The sequence below is a fragment of the Bufo bufo genome, chromosome 1 (genome assembly GCF_905171765.1).
Source record: "Bufo bufo chromosome 1, aBufBuf1.1, whole genome shotgun sequence".
Lineage (NCBI taxonomy): Eukaryota > Metazoa > Chordata > Amphibia > Anura > Bufonidae > Bufo > Bufo bufo.
In genome coordinates this window covers 439,957,550-439,981,115 of record NC_053389.1, presented here as the reverse complement: position 1 = coordinate 439,981,115, position 23,566 = coordinate 439,957,550, and the positions used below count along the sequence as shown (strand labels likewise).

At 43.5% G+C, this 23,566-nt stretch overlaps 1 protein-coding gene across 1 annotated transcript in view; it reads left to right on the top strand.

Moving 5' to 3' along the window:
- Positions 1-23,566, top strand: part of LOC120978841 (sodium-coupled monocarboxylate transporter 1-like) — a 98,622-nt gene that overhangs the window by 65,802 nt on the left and 9,254 nt on the right. Inside the window, 5 exon segments of the mRNA XM_040407218.1 lie at positions 1,333-1,400; positions 9,705-9,791; positions 15,517-15,725; positions 17,076-17,104; positions 17,107-17,178. Of these exon segments, the coding sequence (XP_040263152.1) occupies positions 1,333-1,400; positions 9,705-9,791; positions 15,517-15,725; positions 17,076-17,104; positions 17,107-17,178 (465 nt within the window).

Below are 23,566 nucleotides of genomic sequence, written 5' to 3'. Positions count from 1 at the left end.
TGAAATGTTACAAAACCAAAGAATTTAGTTGTCAAAAATGCGGGGAGGTAGGTGTGGACGATGTCCATATACTTTGGACATGTACAAATATCCAAGAGTTTTGGGAAAAGGTAAATGAAAGAATAGAGAAATGTCATCTGTTCAAAGTCCCTAGGTATTTTGCAACATGTATTTTGGGGGTGATGGATAAAATAGATATTCCTAAACATCAAGACATAGCATCTAAACTCTTATTTTAGGCTAGGAAATGTATTATTGGACATTGGGGAGATAGTGTTGTTCCCACGGTTAAGGAATGGGAGAACCTCACTAGAGTCTCGCTTGCCAGAGAGGAATTTCTACTATGAAAAAACATAGATTTGCTAGAACGTGGAATAAATGGTTAAAATAGGGGATGAGGGGTACTAAGAGTGGAGGCCCGGGGGCGGGGGAGAGAGAGAGTGAGAGCAAAAAGTTTTTTTGTTTTTTTTTCCCGTTTCCAGGGGATGAGCAGGCAGCAGGTAAAGGCTGGGTGGGAAGAAATATGTAAGCTGTATATATATTGTTAATAGTGCAAAACAAAATTAATTGATTGTTGAAGATTATGTAAGAATTTTATAAAAACAATAGAGATTTAATAAAAAATAAAAAAAGGGTCGAACATTGACTTATAGGATATCTCCCTTACATCTGGTGGAATTAGAGGCAGAACTTGTTAAGAGCTTATTTGCATCCCTTTCTTCCCAGTGACCTATAACACACAGCTAAGACAACACAGGAGTATCTTAGGGACAACTGAATGTCTTTGAGTGTCCTTGAGTGGCACAGCAGGAGCCCTGACTTGAACCCAATTGAACATCTCTGGACAGACTTGAAAATGGCTGTCTATTGATAATCCCCATCCAACCTGACAGAGCTTGAGAGAATCTGCAGAGAAGAATGGTTATACTCGCTACTAAAGGAGTTTCAACTAAATATTGAGTAAAGAGTCTGAATACTTGTGTCAATGTAATATTTTAGTTTTTCCTTTTCATTAAATCAGGAAAGATTTCTAACATTCTGTTTTCAATTAGTCATTACGGGTTATTGAGTTCAGAATGATAGAGATAAACTTGATTTATTTTTTATTTTTTTATTTTAGCACAAGTCTGCAACATAACAAAATGAGAAAAAAGTTAAAGGGTTTGAAGACTTTCTGAAAGCACTCTATTAGTGAAATGCTGAATAATGAAAGCAAAGAACAATTAATCATTGGCATATGTAATTTCACCTAGATTTTCCTCTTATACTGTATGTATGTTAAATTAGCTTTTGACAAGTTCCCAGCATTTAAAACAGTTATATACTTCCCAGGTTTACTTTATGGTGCTGTGTGTATTGCCATGGCTGCCTTGGCATCAGTAATGGGAGCCTTATTACAGGTAATTGATTATTTTACATTTATTACATGTACACAGTAGAGATGAAAAAATTTCTTGAAATTCGTTTTGGGTCCTATTCACCGAATTGTTCCCAAAATTTGTTTCGGGTCCAAATCAATTCTACCCAAATCAAAGGCGCCTCAATTGGCCTCCTAGAACTCATAATTTTTCTTTCTTGCCTTTCTCTCTTATTTTTAATTTTTTTTAATCAGAATTTTTGCATTTCCTCTTCTTCTCCTTTAAAGCTCTTTAACACAATGGCAACAATAGTCACAGTGAAATACATAGCTATGGGAAAACACATGGTTGATGGAGTAAACAAACAGCCTGTTTAAAAACACACCACGCAAGGGGCGTGGCCTGGACCTGGAGCATGATGGCTGCTTGATTCACTCACTCCTTTCAGGCAACCTGCATAGTGGGTAATTCAGCATGACTCATCCACCAAACAATAGATGAGACCCGCACTGGGGATAATTCTCCCTCCCAGTATGACAAGAAGGAGCAAAAAAGAGGCACCAAAGCTTTTGACGAATTTATTGTAGCTAAAGAGCTATCTAGCTCCTCTCCTGCTTCACCTTAGGCTACGCACGCTTACATAATCAGCTCAGCGGGCTGCTCCCCACAATCACAGAAAGGTAACAACAGTGGAGCTACCTAAATAATTCTAGCATCTCATTTGGACTCCCTTGCCTCACGCTACAGAGACAGATCTCATCATAGACCATGCGCACAGGCTGCCTAAGCCCAAGAACCTGCCTGAAGCAACATCCATTTCTTCCACATTCAAGCCTGTAGAAAGATGCAGAAGCTTATGGAAACATATCAGGTAATTTCCCTTTTTGCCGACTTATCCCAAATAACATTACAGGCAAGGAAGAAACTTCTACTGGTTAAGCAATTGCTGCGTCAACATGGCAGTTTTCCAGTGAAAATAATCATCTCCAGGAATGGTAGCACTCACACAATCTCTTCTTTGGAAACGGCCTCAACCTTCTATGGCAGTGGGGACTCCAAGCTGCGCCATCCCTTGATCTACTAAGCCTCTGTTTATCTTAGCACTATGTGTCTATTTCAACATGTCAGTCACATTTGCATCCCTAAATATTATGGGCCTTAACAGCCCTTTTAAAAGATCCCTTCTCAAAAGACAATGTGGATATATTATGCATCCAAGAATCCCATTTTAAAAGGTCTAATCCGCTGAAGTTCACTAATAATCATTATCCTCATATCTATTGCTCTAACCTAAGGAAGAAGAGAGCTGGGGTGTGTATAGCTATTCGTGAAACGGTTACATTCCAGGAAAAGGATATAATTGCAGACAACAGGAGAAGGTATACAGCGCTCATAGGAACAACATTGTTTACACGATTGTTAACGTTTATGCAATTAATTCCACGCAAATCTCTTATTCGAACTCCTTAAGCAAGAAATTGGGGATAAAAACCCAAGGCAAACTCATAATGTGTGGTGATTTTAATATAGTCAATAACCCCGAACTAGACTCCACTGCAAGAAGCAATAGACTTCCCCTTCATTGTGGTCCCTGGCTGCATAGGGAGGACCTTCATGACGTTTGGAGATGCTTACATGTTGAGAAAGATTTCACTTTCTACTTCAACTTTCATAACACACACAAGAATTTATATGTTCCTCACTAGTAAATGGTTTTTACCCAATGTTGTCTCTTGTGATATCGGTAATATCACCTGTTCAGACTAGTTGTCTGTCTCAATGATGATACACAGTCCTGCTCATCCGACAAATACTTATATCTGATGCCTTAACACATTTATTTTATCTGTAAAGGCAGTTGGTGAAAAACTCTCTAAGGGCATAAAAGAGTTTTTCTCTCTAAATACTGGGAGAGCCTCAGACCATTTCCTATTATGGAAAGCATACCTGAGGGGTCTTTTAATCCAACAGACTTCCCAATATACTATAATAAATCATGCCTCAAGGAAACCCACTATCTCTTGTCCAAAATTTCTAACCTAGAAGCCATACACTAAACCCCCAAGCCCCCATGCACCAAACCCCCAAAAAACTTTGCTATGACCTTCGATAAGCAGAATAAAGAGTTAAACTGTGTATTATAATTCCTACAACAATGCAAGCAAATTTATGGCCAACAGAGAGAAAGCGGTTTAGATAAAACCCAGAATAGCATATCTTAACACTCAGTCTTGCAACTGTTCTATTAACACCCTCAGAACAAGGCCGAAGAATTTTGTGCATATTACCATAACCTCTACAGCCTAAGAGAAGACCCTAATACACCTCACCTACATTGTCCCATATAAATTACTTTTTAAAGATGGTCCATCTTCCTTCACTTCAGCCTGACCAAGTTCCAATTCTAAATGCCCCTATCTCAGAGTCAGAAATATCTACCTTTATTAAATCCTTCTGGTAAATCCCCAGGCCCTGACGGATTCTAGGGTGAATACTGCAAACAATTTCATGACCTATTAGTTCCCCAGCTCACTTTTTAATTTGGCAAGGCAGCCAGGTTATTTTTCTGAGTTGCTGAAGGCAACTATTATTATGCTCCCCAAACCAGGCAAAACTCCAGATAATTTTGCCAATGTTTTCCCCGCATCACTCTAAAATATTGACAGCAAACTCTATGCAAATGTACTAGCAAACAGATTACTACCTATCTTACCATCTCTCATCAAGAATAATCAGGTTGGATTCACAAAAGGTAAGCAGGCCCCTGATGTGACTCATGCATGAGTAAGGGGGCATGTTCTCCTGAAACGTCACGTGGAGGGGAGGAGGTGTGAACGATGTGTATCTCAGCATCATGATGTACTATTTTATACTGGAATGGATTAAAGAAATAAAAAGAAACAAAATGGTTTGTACCACCAAACCATGGTTTGCAACTTGTGAATATGACTTCTATTGCTTATTTACTTACAATATTGCCACAATGAGGTAAAACGCACAATCATCGTCATAGTCCTCACCCTCCTGCCACTTTCATCAGAGTGTGATATATCATCTCGGTCTCCTTCGACGGACCCCTCATGATTGCCTCCTCTGTATTTGCGTCTATTGCCACTGTTGCCATGGCTACTGTGACAAAAGCACCTTCGTCACTGGGAGTTGGAGAGGCCTGCTTGTCAGCCTCTTGCCCCTTGACTATGGCCCCTGGGACACTATTTGGGCATATTGGATTTTAAAGGCACTGTTTCTGCCCCTTGGACCTTTAACTTGAACAGATTCAAACATGTGTCGGTGACCATCTTTAATTGTCCAGTAGTGTTTTGCTGTCAAGGGTATGGACCTATTTTGGGCATGGGACCATGTGCACGGTGGGACAAAAATAAGACTTCCAGGAAATTCCTGAACCGTTCTGGGTGATTTTTGGATAGGTTGTTCACCCAGATCGAGGCTATGTGGTGTTTTGGGGTGTTTTCTGTGGTTGGGAAAAATGTGTGTTTTCTGCCTGTGAGTGTTTAAGTTAATTGTGTTTGACAATTGTATCACAGGCAGAGCCCATTGTATTTTGTTAATTGTGTCACAGACAATGCCCATTGTATTTTGTTAATTGTATCACAGGCAGAGGGGGGGGTTGTGTACAATTGCTGGGAGTGTTTGAATACTGTAAATGCAAGGGATTGGCTAATGTATAAACTGTCTTAGTCTTCCACAAGGTCCCGAGGGGGAGTGTCCTTTGCCGTAAGACCTGCATAAAAGGCTGACAGGTAGCCCCATTAAAGAGTCCCGCCTTACGCCTTCATGAAGTCTTGGCTCATGTTTGGAGGATGGGATAACTACACTCTTGGAGATTGCTATATCACAATACTCCCCTGAGTATAAGCTCTTGTAAGAGCTTGTTCCTGGTTCCTGCTCTCTGGATTTAGGAGAGGTTCACCCACTGGAAGCTGAAGCCCGTTCTTTAGTCTAGCGTGGATGGAGGACGGCGAGACCTCAACCAAGCTGCAGCGGTTCGTAGTGTCTGTGGTGGTTATGGTGTCTGTTGGAGTGCTTGGAGCCCTCAGGAAGCGCTAGGAGCATCCATCAGCGGAAGGTGCCCAGTCGGGGTGCCAGGCGTTACGTTACAGCTACCACTGCCCCCACCACCCTACCACCATCACTGTGGCTACAAATGCCACTGCTACTACCACCAACAGCAACACAGCTACGCATGGAATCCCCCATCCCCACCTGAAACTCTTCCTCATGGCAGTCCAAACGTTGACTGTTCTCCCACAAATCATCAACAGGGAGACTATCTTGAGTATCTTCCATAGAAAATAGGGTTTTGTTGCCTCTTAGGAAAAAAGAAGGCACCCCACTAGGAGGGGGCATTAAAACAGAGATAATGTAAGTGAATTGCATTGTTGGGGCCTCGAGGAGGAAGAGCTAGAGGAATGCTGTAACCCCTGGCTCAAAGGCACTGTGTCAGACTCATAGGTGACATCAAAATCTTCCTGTTGTGACTGAGGAGTGAGCCATCTAGTCCACAATGTCATCCTCTTCAATAATAATCTGGTGGCTAATGGAAGCAAGGGAGAACTGTGGCCTGCTGCCACTTCTACTATTACTGGTTGGATGACTGGTGCTGCTCCTGCTCTTTACACTACTACAGCCACCCACATTTTGACTCTTGGATGATGAGGTATGGGTCTTTCCACTCTTTTTTCCACTCTTCCGATTACTAGACATTTTATTATGAGGCCTATAAATGAAAAGTTACAGGTTTGTTTGGTACACTTATTATTTAATAGCAGCAAAATTGCAAGTGTTTTTTCGGTAATTAACAGACACAGTCCCTCCTCATTTACGAACACACTGCACACTGATATTAATAATGGTACATTGCCGCAGTTAAGGCAACAATATAACGCGTTAAATTGCTCTGGTATATGAACGCAACAGTATGATGTCTTAAAATGCTTTATTTACACAGCAGTATAATGTGTTGGATTTAACTGCTATATTATTGCAACACTATTATGCCCTAAATTTAAATGCTTTATTTACGCAACAGTATAATGCACTGAATTTAACGGGTATATTAAAGTATATTGAATTTAATGGGTATATGATGCATCAGTATAATGCTTTAAATTTAAATGCTTTATTTACAGTATAATGCATTGAATATAACACAACAGTATAATGCGTTGAATTTAACGGATATATTATGGCAACAGTATAATGCATTAAATGTATTGGTATATTAACGCAATATGTTGAACTGGTATCTTAATGCAGTAGTACAATGCTTTGAATTGTGCAGTTTTAAATAGTAGCAAAATTGCAGCTGGTTTTTACAAAGAAAAGGGTACAATTGTGCAGTGTAGTCTAAATGTATGCGACGGTGCTGGGATTGCCTCAGAATATGGCTATAAAACACTTATGAACTGTAGAAGCTTCAGGTTTTTTTTTGTTTTTTTTTAAAGTTTGGGTGGCTTTTGGCTATTGCAGTGTAAAGCTTTCCACTTGCAATGCATGCCCTCAGTATGAAACACACACAGAACTCTGAGTGGCCCTATGCTTTTACTGAAAAAATCCTGACTTTTCTACATATTGATTCAATCTACTGTAAGAAGGTACAAGGAATCATAGTGAATGATAGGTATGTGTCACTGAGGTTCCTGGCCTCGGTGGAGTAAGAGCCGTTTTTTATGTGTCAGCAGCAGTTGCTGTTTGACACCTTAATACATAGTATGGCTGTATAGCTGATCCGGGACGGCTCTTACTGGGAGTAGTCAAATTGCTGGGTGGGTGACTACTCCCATGTTCCAGGCAAGGTTTTGCCAGGCCTAAAAAAACAGCCAGCACTGCCAGGTGAGGAGGATTACCTCAGTCTGACGGTGGAGCTCAGGAGGTGTGTGTGCTGAGATCTGAGGCTTGTGCCGTGCTGGAGGGCTGAGACCTGTCTGTAAAAGAGACGGGCCCCCTAAAAGCCTGCTATGGACTGCTGGAGGCAGAACTGCCAACAAGGTGATTTTAACCATGTGGACTTTCCATTGTGTGTGAACTAACACCAAGACTTCAAAGTGACGTTTTGTTTTTGCTTTATGTGTGAATAAACACAGAAGTTTGATTTAAGAACTGGTAATTTGCCTCTGTACTGCGTCCACACACCCTGTCTACCAGAGCGAATCCCCACAATTGGTGGAGGATGCTGGCAAGAGCAGTGAGGCTGGCGTGAACGGCCATATTTTTGGGTTCTGCATTTTTTCCAGGCACGGATGTATGTCGTACATTAAACCTGCTGTATTACAACCAGTGCCCCACGACAAAATGGAGGCTGTTGTGAAGGCCCTCATGGAGGCTAATGTGCAGCAGCGAGAGACAAATCTGCACCAACGCGAGGCTAATAAGCAGCAGCAGGAGACCAATCAGTTGCTGCTACAACATGTGATGGCTTTGCAGACAGCAGGAGCAACTCCGAACGTCCACGATGCCTGGAAAGCAGTCCGTGCAACGATTCCTAAGATGACCCCCGCAGACGATATCGAAACTTACCTAGCAATGTACGAGAAAGTGGCCATCAGGGAGAAGCTACCCCGAGACCAGTGGGCTGAGGTCGTCGCTCCATGGATAGACTATTGGCTGATATGTTCTGGAGGGCTCTGCCACCCCCTCTCCAGCACTGGATTGGCCAGGTGTCTCCTGGCAATACCCTGAAAATGGTGGACCTGGTAGAGCACTATGAGGCTACTAATAATCTTACGGGGGGTTCTTTTGGGAGGGGGGCAGTCAAACCCCGTAAATCTCCATCCCAGACCCGGCAACTCGAACAGACCAAACCCACCCGGTATGTACCCCCTACGAACCAGGCTCCGCTCTGCTAGCGGTGTCAGAAGCTTGGCCATGTAAGAGCTGACTGTCCAGATCAGGTGGAACCCATGGATACTAACTATGGCTACCGTCAGTCGCTATATGCCAGGAAGCTGTGTGCAGCAGGTACCCCAGAAACTCTAAACCACTTGTTCCGGGTGGAAGTGGTAGACACTCCAGCGGAGGCTCTTCTGGACTCAGGGAGTCTGGTGTCCCTAGTAAGGGCTCCCCTGGTATGGTCCACGGAGTATACTGGCCGGAAAGTCGGGGTCATGTGCATCCATGGAGACTTAAAAGACTATCCCACCGCCCTGGTGTCTATAACCACAGGGGCCGGCAGATGGACTCACGAAAGTTACACTATGAACTTATAATAGTAAGAGACTTCCCGGGCTTCCCGGCACTGTGGCCTGCTATGAGAGTGACTGATACCTATGAGACAGGGGGTAACCCCAGCAGAGTGGCCTTGCTCCGGGGGGAGGCCAGAACCCTGGGAACCCGAGGCCGAAGGGCCAGCGGTAGCGGTGACCGCCACTTCGGTGGAAGAGGGGGGGACAACCCCACTGAATGTAATGGTGGAAGATGTAGATCTAGCCGCCGGGGCCTGAGCTGGCTGACCTTAATGTCTCTGGGGATAATTTTGGTACTGCACAACACCAAGACCCAACCCTATCCCGAGCTTGGGGAAATGTATTAATAGTAGATGGTGAACCACAACAACCAGGGGCAGAGTCGGCGTTTCCCCATTTTGTGGTTCCATTGTGTGTGAACTAACACCAAGACTGCAAAGTGACGTTTTGCTTTTGCTTTATGTGTGAATAAACACGGAAGTTTGATTTAAAAACTGGTAATTTGCCTCTGTACTGTGTCCGCACACCCTGTCTACCAGAGCGAATCCCCAGACTACCTAGTTAAATGTGTCCTTATATTGTTCCTGCAACACTCTAAAATTGCTGGTTTGTGTCTCTAATTGCTTTTGGTCAGACACATTAACAAACAACATTCTCTCACATCGACGCTGCACTGAGCAAGCAAACAGACTGTAGGACCTGCCAAAATCCTGCCTCTGAGACCTGCTGTCTGTCAACTTCTGAGCCAATCAGGGCAAGCCCCCCACCCATTCCAAGCTCCCTCCCTACCCATTTTTTCCACTAATTTTCACAATAAAATTGTGCAGGTGCCATTATGTTCAATTTGTCCAAAACAAATCACCAAAACTTTAGATTAGTTTGGAAGCAAAATTTTTGTGAAATTCAGTACAAATCCGATTCAGTCATCCCTAAAGTACATTTTATGCAGACATTTACCACATAACATATAGTTCTTGATTCATATAAACTGATTTGTAAATAGAAAATGTTCTTTAGATAAACCATACAATACTATGTGGAATAGCGTTTTTATATAATGTTTACAGTAAATGAGTATCATACATTATTATGACTATGGAACTTTGTATGTCCAACTGATGACTTTTTTCTATATTTTAAACAGGCAGCACTCTCAATTTTTGGAATGGTTGGTGGTCCATTGCTGGGGCTTTTCTCTTTAGGAATCCTCTTTCCCTTTGCTAATTCATTAGTAAGTATAAATAAATTTGTATGTTAATCTAAATGGGATATTTCAGGCATGCTCAACATGCGGCCCTCCAGCTGTTGCAAAACTACAACTCCCAGCATGCCCGAACAGCCTACAGCTATCAGCCTACAGCAGGGCATTGTGGAAGTTGTAGCTGGAGGGCCGCAGGTTGAGCATGCCTGAGATATTTCAATACATTTTTTATAACAACTGAGCAGCAGCCATCTTTCTGCTAGACAAGGCTGATTTGAGTATGGAGTTGTTTTCCTATTTTTTCTTACCACATTCCATCAATATACACTGACGAGCAAAAGGGTAACAATGTTTTGAACTTTTGACTTTCAGGCTCTATATTTCACCCTCCACTACAGCTTTGAATGTGAGACTAACCATCATTTATAGACAATCATCTTGGCTATCTCATACATAAATTGGACTTGCAACTATTTAGCATATGATTAGTTATGCTGATTCTTATCATGTAACTGCATTGTTACTGTTTTGCTCCTAAAATTGTAAATTAGAATTTTTATTATTTTGTTAGTATTTTGTAAATCCACCTTTGGCTTTCAAAACTGCCTGAATCCTTCTGGGCATGCTCTCAATCAGATTCAAGCATGTCTGTTCCCAGGTCTCTTCTACCTGTTCCCAATGTTGGTGCTTACTTGTCAACTCACTTGGGTACGAATACAGCTTTTTCTTCGACTCTACCCACAAGTGTTCGATTGGGTTGACGTCTGGGGACTGTGGGGACCAATCCAGCACCTCTACTTCATTGTCATTGAACCATTTCTTCACCAATCTCGACCTATTGTAATGACCGGCGTCACGCACAGGGAGGGAAAAGGGAAAGCCCTGCCCAAGGGAGAGGGAAAGGTGGTGACCCCTGACTCACCTTGCGGCTAGCACCTGACTGCCCTGACGTCCCTAGACTGGTTCCTCACCCGTGCGGCGATCACGTGCCTAAACTCTGGCTTTCCCTAAAATGAACCCTAGCAGACCACAAAGGTCCAACAGGGATCCGGAGGGTAGCGTTCTGGACCAACAACCAGAGAACGCAGCAACACAGCTCCAGAGGGTCAGAATAGATGTCCAGGCAGGAAGCTCTATATCTGGCAACCAGAGAAGTGTGAGAGGGGAATATAAGGAGGTTGGGAGTGCTGGCCAAGGAACAGCTGCGGAGAAGGAGCTACGGATCCCTGAGTGAGCCAAAAAGGGTTGCAAAGCAAACCCAGAAAGCTACCATAAGGAAACAGCCCTATCTTACATAGAGCGCGCAGCCAACCGCTGCGACTTCCTGACCCCGGGTATAACGGAGTCAGGCGTGGTTCTTGACACCCTCATGACAGTACCCCCCTCTCTACGAGGGGCCTCCGGACACTCAGGACCAGGTCTCTCAGGATGAAAGGCATGAAAAACCCAAACTAGCCTGTCGGCGTTTACCTCAGACGCAGGAACCCACATTCTTTTCCTCGGGACCGTAACCTCTCCAATGCACCAGATATTGAAGAGAGCGGCAGACCCGACGAGAATTAACAATTTTGGATATCTGAAATTCTAGATTACCATCCACAACAACAGGAGGGGGTGGCAGCGGTGACGGTTCTAGAGGTGGAACATATTTTTTGAGTAACGACTTATGAAAGACATTATGGATTTTAAAAGTCTGAGGTAACTCCAGGCGAAAAGCCACGGGGTTGATGATGGCTACAATTTTGTAAGGACCAATAAACCTAGGACCCAGTTTCCAAGAGGGAACCTTCAATTTAATATTCCTAGTAGACAACCACACACCGTCTCTTATCAGCCATGCATTTGTATTTACCTCCCATATTTTTCAAGTTAGCTTGCACCTTCTGCCATACCGATGAAAGAGATGACAAAAACCGTTCCTCTTTGGGAACCCCAGAAGACCCCCCCTCTTTGAAAGTACAGAATTGGGGATGAAACCCATATGCACCAAGAAATGGTGACTTGCCAGTGGATTCCTGACGACGATTATTTATGGCAAACTCAGCTAACGGTAAATATGATGACCACAACTCTTGGTTTTCAGACACAAAACATCTTAAATATGTCTCCAGGTTTTGGTTGGTACGCTCAGTCTGTCCATTCGACTGAGGATAGAAAGCTGAGGAAAAGGACAAGTGTACCCCCAAACGGGAACAAAAAGCTTTCCAAAATTTTTAAATAAACCGGGTACCCCGATCCGAAACAACATCGGAGGGGACCCCGTGAAGCTTCACGATTTCACTGACGAATACCTGAGCAAGAGTCTTAGCATTAGGTAGTGCAGGTAACGCAATGAAGTGTACCATTTTGCTAAACCTGTCCACTACTACCAAAATAACTGTTTTACCCGCAGACAAAGGTAAGTCAGTGATAAAATCCATTGACAGATGTGTCCATGGTCTATTGGGAATGACGAGTGGTAATAGAGACCCTGCAGGACGTGTATGTGAAACTTTTGCGCGTGCACAGGTAGAACAAGAAGACACAAAATCCAATACATCCTGACGCAACCTTGGCCACCAAAAACGACGAGACAATAGCTCCAAGGTTGCTTTACTACCCGGGTGCCCAGCAAGTGCCGAATTATGATGTTCCTTTAATAATTCGAAACGCAGGTTCAACGGTACAAACAATTTCTCTGAGGGGCAAGAGACCGGGGCGTCCCCCTGGGCCTCTAACACCTTCCCCTCCAGAACAGAGTGTACCGCAGAAACAACCACTCCTCTTTGAAGAATGGGCACCGGATCACTCACATTACCCCCTCCAGGGAAACAACGAGATAGTTCATCAGCCTTGGTATTCTTTGCCCCAGGACGATAGGTAATCACAAAGTTAAACCTGGTAAAAATAGCGACCACCTAGCTTGTCTAAGGGTGAGACGCTTAGCTGATTCGAGGTACAGAAGATTTTTGTGGTCCGTAATCACAGTGACGGGGTGGACTGCCCCCTCTAAAAAGTGACGCCATTCTTCAAACGCTAGTTTTATAGCTAATAGTTCCCTATTGCCAATATCGTAGTTCTTTTCTGCTGCAGATAGTTTTTTTAGAAAAGAAAGCACAAGGACGCCACTTGCCAGGAGACGGACCCTGAGACAGCACCGCCCCCACTCCCACCTCTGACGCATCGACTTCAACAATAAAAGGCTGAGAGACATCAGGTTGGACTAGTACAGGTGCCGAGGTAAACCTCTCTTTTAGAGAGGAAAAAGCAACTTTATCGGCATCAGACCATTTAGAAAAATCAGTCCCCTTCCTAGTCATGTCAGTAAGGGGTTTTACAATAAGTGAATAATTTTTTATGAATTTCCTATAGAAATTCGCGAAGCCCAAGAACCGTTGCAGTGCTTTGAGGTTCTCAGGAAGATCCCAATCTAAAATTGCCTGGACCTTCCTAGGATCCATACGGAAACCTGAAGCAGATAAAAAATAACCTAGGAATTGTATCTCCTGAACGGCGAAGACACATTTTTCAATTTTAGCATATAATTTATTCGTCCGTAGGACCTGCAGTACTTGTCTGACATGCACCTCATGTGTTCTCAGATCAGACGAATAAATTAAAATATCATCTAGGTATATTACCACAAACCTGCCGATTAGATGACTAAAAATGTCATTAACGAAATGTTGAAAGATGGCAGGAGCATTGGTCAGACCGAAAGGCATAACTAGATTTTCATAATGCCCCTCAGGGGTGTTAAAAGCTGTCTTCCACTCATCCCCCTCCTTAATACGAATCAGATTGTAGGCCCCCCTAAGATCAAGTTTGGAGAACCACCAGCACCCGCAATCTGGTTAAACAGGTCAGGAATGAGAGGAAGAGGGTATGGGTCTCGGATGGTTATCCGATTTAATTCGCGAAAATCTAGGCAAGGACGCAGGCCCCCATCTTTCTTTTTAACGAAGAAAAACCCTGCAGCCACGGGTGAAGAAGAGGGTCTGATGTGTCCCTTAGCCAAGCTCTCGGAGATATAATCTTTCATGGCTTGTCTCTCTGGACCCGAAAGATTATATAACCTGGTCTTGGATAATTTTGCGCCGGGAATAAGGTTAACCCGGGCAATCATAAGGACGATGAGGTGGTAACTTCTGACAACCCTTTTCAGAAAAAACGTCCTCAAAATCAGAAATAAATGTAGGTAGGGTAGTTATGGAGGCGACTAAGCAATTGCTATTTAAGCAATTTTCTCTGCACTGCTCACTCCACTCCAATATCTCCCTGGCCTGCCAATCCTCCACTGGATTGTGCGCTACCAACCAGGGAAGACCCAGCACTACCGGAGTGGGAAGCCCCTCCAGAACATAACATGAAAGCATCTCGTTATGGTGGTCCCCTACCCGAAGGTGTAAATTATGAACAATGTGGGTGAGGTTTCTCTGAGACAGAGGAGCAGAATCAATAGCGAATATGGGAATAGGTCTCTGTAGCGTACAGAGAGACAAACCCATAGTGCGGGCAAAATGGGCATCTATCAAATTTACCCCTGCTCCACTGTCTAGAAAGAAAGAAATAGTCTCCGTCTTATCACCAAAAACAATAACCGCTGGCAACACAAATTGCGATGTACGTATGGAGGAAACGTATACCCCCCAGCTGACATCCTCCACACAGCCTGGGGTTAGTAGTTTTCCGACGGTCTTTTGTTTCTGAGGAAAGAAGGACAGACATTAATGAAATGACCCCTCTCCCCACAAAAAAAACAAACCCCACGCCTACGGCGAGCCTCAGGAGGACGGACCTGACGAGTAGTTCCTCCTAGCTGCATAGGCTCGTCTAAGTCCGTACAGACTAACTGCTGCTTGGGAGGGGTTACCAATTGCTCCGGTTTTTTCAACCTGTCCCTAAGGCGTCTATCTATTCGGATAGAAAGGGACATAACCGCATCAAGGGAAAAGGGGGTCTCATATAATGCAAGCGCATCCTTAACCCTTTCGGATAACCCAGAGCAGAACTGACTCCTGAGAGCCGGGTCGTTCCATTGGGTATCCGTAGCCCACCTACGGAAGTCAGAGCAATACTCCTCTACCGGCCGCTCTCCTTGTAGGAGTCTCCGTAATCTTGATTCAGCCAGCGCGACTCGGTCAGGGACGTCATATATGAGACCCAGGCCCCGAAAAACTCATCCACTGACCGAAGAGCCTGGGAATCAGTAGGTAAAGAGAACGCCCAGGACTGCGGGTCCCCCTGCAGCAGGGAAATAACAACAATTCACATGATGCAGTTTGGTAATTTTCTTGCCCGAGATACCCCTATCGTTGAGCTGGATGATGCTGTTTTTCTTCTCTTGGGAAATCTTCATGACTGCTCCTCAATTTAAACCAGTGATCTTTCGCTTGGGAATCAACCTAATAACACACTGAGCTAATAGGGAATGTGAGAACAGGTTGTAATTTGTAGTATACAAGAAGAAAAAGATTCCTCCACCACGAGGAGCACAACAGTAACAATGCAGTTACATGACAAGAATCTGCATAACTAGTCATATGCTAAATAGTTGCAAGTCCAATTTGTGTATGAGATAGCTAAGATGATTGTCTATAAATGATGGTAGTCTCACATTCGAAGCTGTAGTGGATGGTGAAAGATGGAGCCTGAAAGTCAAAAGTTCAAAACATTGCTACCCTTTTGTTCGTCAGTGTACATTTACTAATGGATATATCATCTTGATGGGCCATGACAAAACACCCATTAAATCTAATGTTATTTTGTATTGCAGGGTGCCATGGTTGGTCTTCTGGTGGGATTTACATTTGCATTGTGGGTTGGGATTGGAGCTCAGATTTATCCCCCTCTTCCTATAAGAAGTTTACCTAAATACCTGTCTGTAGAGGGCTGTAATTTTAGTACCACAGATACCAACTGGAACCTAACAATGGCACCTCCTACAGTAACAGACTTAATGATAGAAGCACAAGTCAGTGAGAGGTACGTATGTGAGGTACAGTATCTCATATTGTATAACCTGAATGCTAATAAAACTGACTGGGACATTTACAAGTAGGGAATCCAATATTACAGAAATAGACTGAAGTCATGGATTCATACACAAAATGGTGCCTAGGGTTAAGACAATAGGAAGAGATCTAGTACACTGTCTAAGGTTGTAATTATCATGATTGTACCTTGTGAGCAACATCTCTACTTACTGACAGTGGCATACTACATATAGCCTCGACCATTCTATATAACTGGAAAATCTTTAATAAGTTTCAGATTTTTCTTTGTGATTATGACAGTTATTTCCTATCATGATCTTAGCAAATTATCCTATACTCACAAACACAAAGCAACTATCTACAGAAATTTTGACTAGAGTATCTATATAAACTGCAGTCATTAGTAATAGAGATAAGGATAAGAGGCTGACGAGGGAACAAGTCAACACTGATGCCAATGAATAGCTGCAGTAGCCCATGTGACCATGAATGGGACATTATCATTTCCTGTCCACCTGAGAATAGAAGCAGCATGGACTGGACTGTTTTTTTTTTTTTTTTTTTTACAGTTTCCTTGCATTAACGTTAATTTTTTATTAATTTTTTTGAGGGGGTGGCAAACCCTTTAATTTAGCAGTAAGATTTTGCTCTTGTGTCTCTCAGATGATTGAACAGTTTGTGTATCAGTGGAGATTTCTTCAAGAGAGCTTCCTCTTAATTTGTTGGGTGTGGGAGGGGGTGCATCTGTGGTAGTGAATGCATGCAGGCTGATTGTGTGTTGAATAGTTTGTCTAGTTGGGAGGTACAGCAGCACTTAAATATTATTCTTTATATGGTACTGTGTCTAGTCTTTGAACTCCTGCAAGAAATTATACATCCTAACCATCCACTACAGCATTAAAGGGGTTGTCCGGGTCAGGGCTGAACTCAGATATCACCTCTTCTGTATTCATTTAGTATGATTGAGATGAGGAAAGTAGCATAGTACCCACCTCCAAAAGAGCCAATGGCAGCGCTATATACCAGCCATCTGTGCCAGTGACTTCACCGGGCTCACTGCTAGGTGAAGCCTCCGTCTAGCATAGTGTTGTGAAGCTCGGTGCATCACCAGCTAACAAAAAAAGTGGCAGCCAGGCAAAGGGGAGCATCCGAACAAGAAAATGCTTTGATGCTCCTCTCATACATACTAAGTGAATACAGAAGAAGTGACAACCCCTTTAATATTTGACTGTGTTGTTTTATCTGAAAAATTATGCATAAAATCTTTCAATAAGATGGGTTCCTGTTATACTGTATAATTATGAATAACCTATTTTGTTTCCATTTCTTTTTTTCCCAGACCTGCACTGGCTGATGACTGGTACTCATTGTCTATCTATACTTCAGTACCATCGGTACAATCATTGCTATTATTGTTGGAATAATAGTAAGCCTGTTGTCTGGTAAGGCATGATTAAAATAATATTAATGAATATAGCAATACTAATAAATATACAGTGTCTTGAAAAGTTATTAATATCCCTTGAACTTTTTGGGCGATTGTATGTGATAGATCAACATAAAGTAGCAAGTATATGTGATTTGAAAATAAAAAGTGTGGTGTGCATCTGTATTCAGCACCCTGTATCAGATACCCATAAATAAAATCCAGTGTGACCAATTGCTTTCAGAAGTCACTAATTAATAAATCAAGTTCACCTATGTGAAATTTATTCTCAGTATAATTACAGCTGTTCTATGAAGACCTCAGAGGTTTGTTCAAACAGCATCATGAAAACCAAGGAACACAACAGACAGGTCAGGGATAAAATTGTGGAGAAGTGTAAAGCAGGGTTAGGTTATAAAATAATAGACCAAGCCCTGAACATCTCACAGAGCACTTCAATGAAGGTGTATGGCACATATGGCACAACTGCAGAACTACCATGACATGGCCATCCACCTAAACTGACAGCCCAGGCAAGGAGAGCAGTAATCAAAGAAGCAGCCAAGAGGTCCATGGTCACTATGGAGTAGCTGCAGAGATCCACAGCTCAGATGGGAGATCTATCCACAGGAAAACTTTAGTCGTGTACTCCACAAGAAGAAAGCCATTTTTGAAAGCAAGCCATAAGAAGTCCCATTTGCAGTTTGCCACAAGCCATGTAGGGGACACAACAAACGTGCGGAAGAAGGTGCCCTGGTCAGATGAGACCAAAGTTGAACTTTTTGGCCTAAATGCAAAATGCTATGTGTGGCAGAAAACTAACACTGCACATCACCCCACTTCAAACATGGTGGAGGCAGCATCATGCTGTGGGGATTGTTTTCTTCAGCAGGGACAGGGAAGCTGGTCAGAGTTAATGATAAGATGGATGGAGCTAAATACAGGGCGACCTTGGAAAACTTGGTAGAGGCTGCAAAAGACTTGAAACTGGGAAAGAGGTTTACCTTCCAGCAGGACAACAACCCTAAGCATACAGCCAGAGCTACAATGGAATGGTTACTTTAGATAAAAGCCCATTCATGTGTTAGAATGGCCCAGTCAAAGCCTAGACCTAAATCTCATTGACAAATTGCTGTTCACAGATGGTCCCAAGTTGAGCTTGAGCTATTTTGCAAAGGAGAATGGGCAAAAATTTCAGCTCTAGCATGTGCAAAGCTGGTAGAGACATACCGCAAAAGACTTGTAGCTGTAATTGCAGCAAAAGGTGGTCTTACAAAGTCCTACAAAATATTTTGAAAACCATGTATCAATTTATTTTCACTTCACATATACTTTCTACTTTGTTTACATTTGAGGTGTAATATGAAAAAATTTGGAAAATTTCAAGGGATATGAATACTTTTTTGAGGCACTTTAGCAATATTAATAAATACAATAAAGTAGAAACATAATATATCTCAGTTAGATATCGCATTGTAAATGAGTCATGCATCAGAGAACCAATTAATGATGTAATTTGTAATCCTTTTTTTTTTTCAAGCTTTACAGGGTTTAAAGAGAATGTATTTATATGTTAAAGAGTTTGTACAGCGAGGTCCAGAGGAGTCGGAGCAGAGGATAGGAGTGCTATTTGCCCTGATGAAGGGTTGTGTCATGATGTACTCCCTCAGGCCGTCGATCCATGGGGATTGGTGCAGTGGAAATGTAGTACTGAAGAATGAAGTCAGAATTAAACATAAAAGTCTTTTTTACTACGTGCAACATAAAACTTCAAATACATTCAATAAGCAGCTGATTTCAAGTGCAGTTCTCTGGCACCAGTAAGGATTATGGAGGCAGGTTGGACGGCTGAGATTTAGCACTATTATTGTACCGGCCTTGTAGTATTATAGGTAATCGGTGTCTTAGCTTTAGTCCCTCACCTCATAGCAGTGTCTTTAATGCTGGTTGTAGTGGGTCACTCTGCATTCTGTCTCCTCAAGGATTCACTTGAGGCTCACGATAAAGTTGATTTCTCTAGAGAATCTGTAAAAGATTCAGGAGCTCTGCAGTGTGCTTTCTCCCCTCTCTCAGTCTTGGCCCCCTCCTGGCAGGAAGCAGGATCAGCCAACTCCTACCAAGAGGGAAGAAACAGGATAGTTAGCCCTGTTCCTTGTTAACCCTTGCCATTCATATCCTACTAGTACAGGGGTGGCCAACAGACACAAAGAGCCAAAAAACAAAACGTATGACTACCAGGAGCCATAAGCTATACATTTACACACGAGTCACCGTATTTTTCGCCTTACAAGATGCACCTAGGTTTTAACAAAGAAAAATAAGAGAAAATAAAAATATTTTTCATCTGATCTGAGGTCTGATAAAAATATTTTTTCTTATTTTCCATTAGCAGAGACCTCAGATCAGACTCCTTATTCAGATCACCAATCCTCATCTGACCTAAAATAAGATCCCCAAACCTCATCAGACCTCCAAATCAGATGCCCAAAATAGACCCCCAATACTCGGATCAGACAACACTAATCAGACTCCCAGTGTCAAACCATCTGTGCTCAGATTTCCCCCCCATGCTCAGACCTGACCAACCCATGCTCAAACAAGAACCTCCATGCTCAGATCTGCCCCCCATGCTCAAATCTGAACCCCCATGCTCAGATCTCCCCCCCCAGATCCCCATTGCTCAGATCAGAACCCCCCCCATGCTCAGATCAGACCCCCATTACCCAGATCAGGACCCCCCCACAATCCCCCCTTTCCCATGCTCAGATCAGAACCTCTCATGCTTATGCTCAGTTCTATAATATAAAAAAATCTCTTCCCTCTCCTGATCAGACACTGGGCTCCTGCTCGGGCACCTGCTACCCTGAAAGTCTGACACGCTCTCCACTGTGACCTGATGAGCACAACGTCAGGTCATAGTGCGTGTCTCCATGTACTACGTTCTCACAGTGTGTGCATCAGGACGTAGTGGGAGAGTGAGCTGGAGCTGCAAAGTAGCAACAGTGCCCGATCAGGAAAAGAGATCTGAGCATGGGGTGGAGAGTGAGCCGGCCTGAGTGCTTCCCAGCTCCACAGCTATAGCTGCACTTGAAGAAGCAAAGAGCCGCATGCGGCTCAAGAGCCACGAGTTGACCACCCTCTGTACTAGTACATACGTCCAGATAAACAATAAAATACATAACAATATAATACAGATGTACAAATTCTGAATTTTCTAACATAGTATGACGTCACTTGTTGTTTAAAATGTACAGTATAGTAATTTGCATGTCCACCTTTTGAGCTGAGTGGACATGCAAGCTCAATCACTCTCCCCACAGCCAGAACTCTGCATAGTGATCTTTTATTCACCGCACAGTAGCTAATAGAAATAACTTACTGGCCTTACTTGTCAGGGAATGGCCAGAGCCTCTACAGTAGCATGGCAATCAGAGCTGCCATCAGAAATTTTGGGGCCCCTTACACAGCTCAAGGCCTGGGCCCCCCAACCTCCCCCCCCCCCCAGACGAAAGCTAATTTTGCCCCCCACCTTGACTCAACCCATTGACCACACCCTTTAACCCGCCCCTTTTTGTCGGCCACCTATTTAATGATTGTTTCATGCAACATTTTACTTGACCAGCTAATTTTAGATATTCTTGGTGGTCATCTGTGCCATTTTGGCTTCAAAACATTACATGACCCCCTACACTACATTACATTATTGACAACTGTAAGTTTTTACCTTGACTGGTGGTGGCCTAGGTGTGTTTTTTAGCAGGTCTGCTCCAGTCACTGTTATGGGGGGATCTGTGGATGGCACTGTTATGGGGGGATCTGTGGATGACACACTGTTATGGGGGATCTGTGGATGACACTGTTATGGGGGATCTGTTGATGGCACTGTTATGGAGGGGGATCTGTGGATGGCACTGTTATGGAGGGGGATCTGTGGATGGCACCGTTATGGAGGGGGATCTGTGGATGGCACCATTATGGAGGGGGATCTGTGGATGGCACCGTTATGGAGGGGGATCTGTGGATGGCACCGCTATGGTGGGGGGATCTGAGGATGGCACCGTTATGGAGGGGGATCTGTGGATGGCACTGTTATGGGGGATCTGTGGATGATTCATTCCGTATATAGCATCTTATGCTATATGTGTCATCCACAGATCCACTCCACGACAATGTCATCCACAGATCCCCCTCCATAACAGTGTTCTGTGGATGACACTATTATAGGGGATCTGTGGATGACACTATTTTGGGGGGGGGGGATCTGTGGATGACATTATTATGGGGGAGATCTGTGTATGACACTTATGGGGGGAGATCTGTGTATGACACTTATGGGGGAGATCTGTGTATTACACTTATGGGGGGAGATCTGTGTATGACACTTATGGGGGGAGATCTGTGTATGACACTTATGGGGGAGATCTGTGGATGACACTTATGGAGGGTATCTGTGAATGGCACTGTTATGGAGGGTATCTGTGAATGGACACTGTTATGGAGGGGATCTGTGGATGGCACTGTTATGGGGGATCCTGTGATGGGCACTGTTATGAGGAGGGGGGATCTGTGGATGACACATACCGTATATAGCATCTTATGCTATGTGTCATCCACAGATCCCCCTCAATAACAGTGTCATCCACAGATCCCCCCCATAAGTGTCATCCACAGATCCCCCTCCCCATAACAGTGCACAGATCCCCCTCCATAACAGTGTCATTCACAGATCCCCCCCATAAGTGTCATCCACAGACCCCCCTCCATATAACAGTGCCGTCATCCATAGATCCCCCTCCCCGCCGCTCACAGTAGTATACATTTATAAACTGTAATCGGTATCCTGCAGACAGTAACTTTAAATCAGCTCTCATCTCTTTACTAGTGGGGTTTGGATGCAACATCAGATGCTCAGTGCCAGATAGACAGTCTAGTTACGCGATTGAGTCTTTTGCCGTGAATAGAGACCATATGCTTACCAAGCCCATTGCCTTTAATCTGTAATGACACTTGTTGTGCACAACACTGCAGAACTGGACTTCGCTTATAGCGGTCTCCTTTCCCAAGTCCTAACTGTGGCTCGTGTTACTCAGATACCCCAGGACTTACTGTAGGGCTGAATTATGCAACAACCGGACAGTGGCAAAAACCACATAAATGATGCACCTATCAATACTGGCAGAAAACTAGACGCTAGTCTACCTTACATTCAGCTCCCTCCAGTAACAGGCAGTGCGGGCGGCAACGCCCACTCACTGACGTCACGCGCTGCGCCGCGTAGTGGGAGGAGTCAATGTTACCGGAGTCAGTGTAAGATAGTAAAGAGATGAGCACTGATTTTAAAGTTAACACACTGACACAAAAAAAAAAAAAATGGCTCGGGACCGGCCGGGCCCCCATGGGGTCCGGGCCCCTTACTGGGGTATCGGCTTTACCCCCCTGATGGCGGCCCTGATGGCAATATAGCTGAGAAGACGGCTTCTGCAAGGGGACTAGAAGGGACTATATAGTCAGCTGCCAAAGCAGGAGGAAAGCAAAAAAAAAAAAAAGAAGAAGAAAAAGTTATTCTTATGCTAGCACTGCAGATGAATTTAAAACAGCTACTAAAAGCCTTTCAGGTCTTTATGAAAATGATTCATACGATAGCCTGTTTAAAGAGGACCTGTCACCTCTCCTGACATAACTGTTTTAGTATATAATAGTGTAAAGTAACAGTTCTAGAACATAGATTTTTATGTTGTGCTATTCCTCTGTTATTTCATATAATTAATCAATAACTGGGGGTTGCAGGTTAGCGGTTATGCTTACAGTGTACTTAAACCAGGGACGTACACAGAAACCAAGGGACCCCATACCCATAGTAAAGGTCAGAATTGGTCGCCATACGGCTACATATATACAAACCGGATTCCAAAAAAGTTGGGACACTATACAAATCGTGAATAAAAACTGAATGCAATGATGTGGAGGTGCCAACTTCTAATATTTTATTCAGAATAGAACATAACTCACGGAACAAAAGTTTAAACTGAAAAAATGTACCATTTTAAAGGAAAAATATGTTGAATCAGAATTTCATGGTGTCAACAAAATCCCAAAAAGTTGGGACAAGGCCATTTTCACCACTGTGTGGCATCTCCCCTTCTTCTTACAACACTCAACAGACGTCTGGGGACCGAGGAGACCAGTTTCTCAAGTTTAGAAATAGGAATGCTCCCCATTCTTGTCTAATACAGGCCTCTAACTGTTCAATCGTCTTGGGCCTTCTTTGTTGCACCTTCCTCTTTATGATGCGCCAAATGTTCTCTATAGGTGAAAGATCTGGACTGCAGACTGGCCATTTCAGTACCCGGATCCTTCTCCTACGCAGCCATGATGTTGTGATTGATGCAGAATGTGGTCTGGCA